This window comes from Lactuca serriola, chromosome 9, assembly GCF_051521515.1.
Source record: "Lactuca serriola cultivar US96UC23 chromosome 9, Lser_US96UC23_V15, whole genome shotgun sequence".
NCBI classification, from domain to species: Eukaryota; Viridiplantae; Streptophyta; class Magnoliopsida; order Asterales; family Asteraceae; genus Lactuca; species Lactuca serriola.
The window spans coordinates 129,737,199-129,741,885 of NC_136416.1; the positions used below are offsets into that span (position 1 = coordinate 129,737,199).

At 38.9% G+C, this 4,687-nt stretch overlaps 1 protein-coding gene across 1 annotated transcript; it reads left to right on the top strand.

The window, feature by feature from the left end:
- The first annotated feature begins 1,449 nt into the window (after positions 1-1,449).
- Positions 1,450-4,275, top strand: LOC145076087 (uncharacterized). Its single transcript, XM_079022092.1, has one exon. It carries the CDS (start codon positions 1,450-1,452, stop codon positions 4,273-4,275), a length of 2,826 nt encoding a protein of 941 aa, XP_078878218.1.
- Positions 4,276-4,687: the final 412 nt, after the last annotated feature.

Sequence of the window (4,687 nt, forward strand, 5' to 3'; positions counted from 1 at the left end):
CTAGCCGATTTCATGAGTTGTAGAATTCTCTCAAGTTATTCTAAGTGTTTTGGTGATTGTGATTCCATTTGAGGCTTCCACACTATTGGGGCTAGGCACTCAAGCTTCATGAAGACTTTCTACATCAAAGAGGTATGTATTCTATCTTGTTACACTCATTGTTTTTTGTATGCTAGATTAGGATTATACCTTGGATGTTCTTATTTGTATGTATAATAGAGAAAACACAGATCCAAGGTATTTAGGGTTGCATGTACACTTAGGAGTGTTAGAATGCTCAAAACCCAACAGTTACAATGAAGGCACCGAGTAGATTTGCATGGTTATTCACACCCACTTTGTGATCCTCGGTATCCCAATCACAAACGAGAGGGGCATATCGAGATTTAAACATGCCATTGAAAAGTTCAATGAATCTCATCCAAACCTAGAAATTCTCAATACATTTAGAACTTAAAGTTATGTTTTCATGGTGGAGAATTAGTGAATCGTCATTCACTTACCTTCAAATTGTTTGCATGTTAGATTATCGCATCCATTTTCTAATATGTAAATATTGTTGTTGGATCCTAGCCCTAATTTTTCTTATTGGGTGATAATTAGGGATTCAAATTCTAATCTATCTTTGTCCTTTCTATTTGTAGATGTCGAACACGAACAACGCTGCTGCTAGTTCGTTCACATTGATGAGCCTTTTCCAAAATGATCCATGCATGGATCATGAAAGCCCAAAATGTGATGGATTAGTGATTACTAGTGGGCTAGAAGGTGGTTTGGGCTCAATGGTTGGGTTGTGCATGGTAACCCACAAATTGAATTAGGGTTGCATGAAGACTAGGGCAACATTTTTAAGGCTTCATAAGTGCTAAAAACGTTACTATTTGCTTCATAAAGCCTCCTAGCCGTTTTTGACACTCTTTGGTGGATTAGGGTTACACTTTAATGCTTCTGATGGCTCATTAATGCTTCTTATGGCTCCTTAATGAAGCATAGATGTTTTTTCTTCATCCTCAAGTGTCTTGGACGTTTTTTTTTGTGTTATTTCAAGAGTTTCCTTAATTTTCATTTACTAGTTTTAATGAATAATTGGTTGGTTGGCTTGTAACCACCAAATTTGTAATAAAGGCTTCATATAAAGCCAAGTTTATGCATGGAAAAAGGAATAGACGGATTTTTAAGAAAAAAACCTTTGTTCAATTGGAAATATTGTTATAATTCACAAATTATCTTGTTAGGACGTGTTCTTGACTTGATACGAACTCAATCCAATAGGTCTTGGATTGTTTTCACCGGTATACAACTTAATAGGTCTTGAGTTGTTACTAATCTATCCATTTCTTTCCATTCATATATCATTTGTGGTTATTATTCTCTCTTAATTTACCTAAACACTACCCTACTCACCAAATCAAGCCCATACACGCATCATAAGTGGTATCAGAGCGCATAATGGATTTTGATGATCCGGAGTTCCTACAAAATCTTCGTGAAGCATTAAGAAACATCCAAGAAGGTGGAAATCGAAGGCAACCCCGCCGTGGTGAACATAGGGTTGTGGAAGAATTCAAGGTGTCTGAATTGCCTGAATTTGTTGGTGGAACTGATCCTGAACGCTACTTGGAGTGGGAAAGGAAGATTGAAAGAATGTTCGAGTTCAAAGAAGTGGATGATGAAAAAAGCTGCAAGTATGCCATTCTCAAGCTAAGTGGTGGTGCTTCATTGTGGTTTGAAGGGCTTAAGGCCAAGAGAACCCGTGAAGGCAAAGAAAAAATTTGTTCTTGGCTTTCTCTAAAACGAAAGCTAAGAAAGAGATATGTTCCTTCTACTCATAGAATTGCCACTTACAAGAAGATTGCTGATTTGAGGCAAGGAAAAATGAGTGTTGGAGAATACATTGATGAATTTGAGAAGTTGACCTTGATGAGGGATATTGAAGAAATTGAAGAACAAAAAATGACTCGTTTTCTAAAACGGTTGAACTACAACATTGCCAATGTTGTGGAGTTGTATCCTTATGCTGATTTTGGAACTCTTTGTGGTTTGTGTTTGAAGTTGGAGGGGCAATCCAAAGCACGTTATGGTGGGAGTTCAAGCTCAAGTCTCGAAAATCCCAAGTCAAAGTCGTGGTCCAAGCCCGAGTCTAGCAATAGACAAAATTCTGTTTCTACTCCTTCTGGTTCTAGTAGTGTTCCCGTTGCTCCCAAACTTACTAGTGGTACCAAAGAAACTAGTTTGGCGAAAATTAGATGTTTCAAGTGTCAAGGTTTTGGTCATTACCAAAATGCTTGTCCAAACAAAAGGGTGGTGACTTTAAGGGAGGCCATTGAATGTCGTGAAGAGTTGGAGGAAGAAGAGAGGTTGGCGGGTATTTTTTATGATACACAACAAGAAGAGGAAGAAGAGGAGGAGGTAGAGTATGAAGCACCGGTGTATGATACAATTTTGGTGCTTAGAACCCCTAAAACTCAAGGGGTTCAAACCGTGGCTGATATGGATCAACGAGACCAATTGTTTCACACCAAATGTTTGGTTAGTGACAAGTGGTGTAGTTTGATTATTGATGGTGGAAGTTGTACTAATGTTGCTTCTAATGAAATGGTGACCAAATTGGGTTTGTCTACTACAAACCACCCAAAACCATATGTTCTTCATTGGTTGGATGATGGAAGCAAAATAAAGGTGACAAAACAGGTTAGAGTTGGTCTAACTATGGGGTCTTATGAAGATGAAGTGTTGTGTGATGTTATTCCTATGGATGCATGTCATATTTTGTTGGGGCGTCCTTGGCAATTTGATAGGGACGTGTTACATAGAGGGAGGAGCAATGAATATGAGTTGAAACACAATAATAAAAAAATTGTGTTAAAACCCATGTCCCCAACGGCCATAAGGTCCATGAATTCTAAACAAGTAAAAAAACCTAATCTTTCTATGTTTGCTAGTGAAAGGGAGGTGGAGCAAGTTCTTGACAAAGGTGATGTTATCTACATGCTTGTGGCCAAAGAGCATGCAAAGGTGGAGAAGATGGTGCATGGAGAAAACGCTATTGCTGATTTGCTTTTGGAGTTTCAAGATGTGTTTCCAAGCGAATTACCACCGGGTTTGCCTCCAATCCGTGGTATTGAACACCAAATTGACCTTATTCCGGGTGCTCCTTTGCCCAATAAAGCTGCCTATAGATGTAATCCGGAGGTGACAAAAGAGTTGCAAAAACAAATTGATGAACTCATGAAAATGGGTTATGTTCGTGAAAGCCTAAGTCCTTGTGCCGTTCCAGTTTTGTTGGTTCCAAAAAAAGATGGTTCTTGGAGGATGTGTGTTGATAGTAGGGCCGTTAATAACATCACCATAAAATACCGATTTCCTATTCCTAGAATTGATGATTTGTTGGATGAGTTGCATGGTTCTATTGTGTTCTCAAAAATTGATTTGAGAAGTGGTTACCATCAAATTCGTATGCGTGAAGGGGATGAATGGAAAACAGCCTTTAAAACTAAACATGGCTTGTATGAATGGACCGTGATGCCTTTCGGTCTAACTAATGCACCTAGCACTTTCATGCAACTAATGAATGAAGTGCTAAAATCTTTTTTGGGCAGGTTTGTGGTTGTGTACCTTGATGATATCTTGGTATATAGCAAGAGCTTGGAGGATCATTTGGTGCACTTAAAACAGGTTTTCGAGACGCTTAGAGTTCAAAAACTCTATGGGAAGCAAGAAAAATGTTCGTTTTTGGTGGAAGAAGTGGCATTTTTGGGTTTTGTGGTGTCAAGAAATGGCGTGTCCGTGGACCCATCCAAGACTGAAGCAATCAAGTCATGGTCTATTCCTACTAATATTTCTGAAGTTAGATCATTTCATGGTCTTGCTTCTTTCTATAGAAGATTTGTTCGTGATTTTAGCACCATTGCAAGTCCCATAACAGGTTGTTTGAAGAAAGGAGTCTTTGCATGGGGAGAAGAAGCTCAAAAGGCATTTGAGAAACTCAAGGCATTGTTGTGTGATGCTCCTATTTTGGCTCTTCCTGAATTTTCTCAACCATTTGAAGTGGAGTGTGATGCAAGTGGAGTTGGTATTGGGGCTGTTTTGATCCAATCCAAACGTCCTATTGCTTATTTTTCTGAAAAGTTGGGTGGTGCTCGTTTGAATTATTGCACTTATGATAAGGAGTTTTATGCTATTGTCCGTGCTTTAGATCATTGGAGTCATTATTTGCGTGCAAATCATTTTATTTTGCATTCTGATCATGAATCCTTAAAGTACATCAATGGGTAACAAAAGTTGAGCACAAGACATGCAAAGTGGGTGGAGTTCTTGCAATCCTTTCATTTCTCATGCAAATACAAGGATGGTAAAAGCAATGTGGTGGCTGATACACTCTCGAGGCGTTACTCATTGTTGGTGACTTTGGATGTTCGTTTCTTGGGATTTGAAACTCTAAAGGACCATTATCAATCTGATATGGACTTTGGAGATATGTTTTTGAAATGTGCAGGTGGTCCTAATGGTGAATTTGTGATTCAAGATGGCTTTCTATTCAAAGGCAATCGCCTTTGTGTCCCAAAACATGCAATACGGGAGTTGTTGATTCGTGAAGCTCATGGCGGTGGTTTGGCTGGTCATTTTGGCATTACCAAAACTTTGCAGGTGCTTAAAGAACATTTCTTTTGGCCGAAGATGTTGGGGG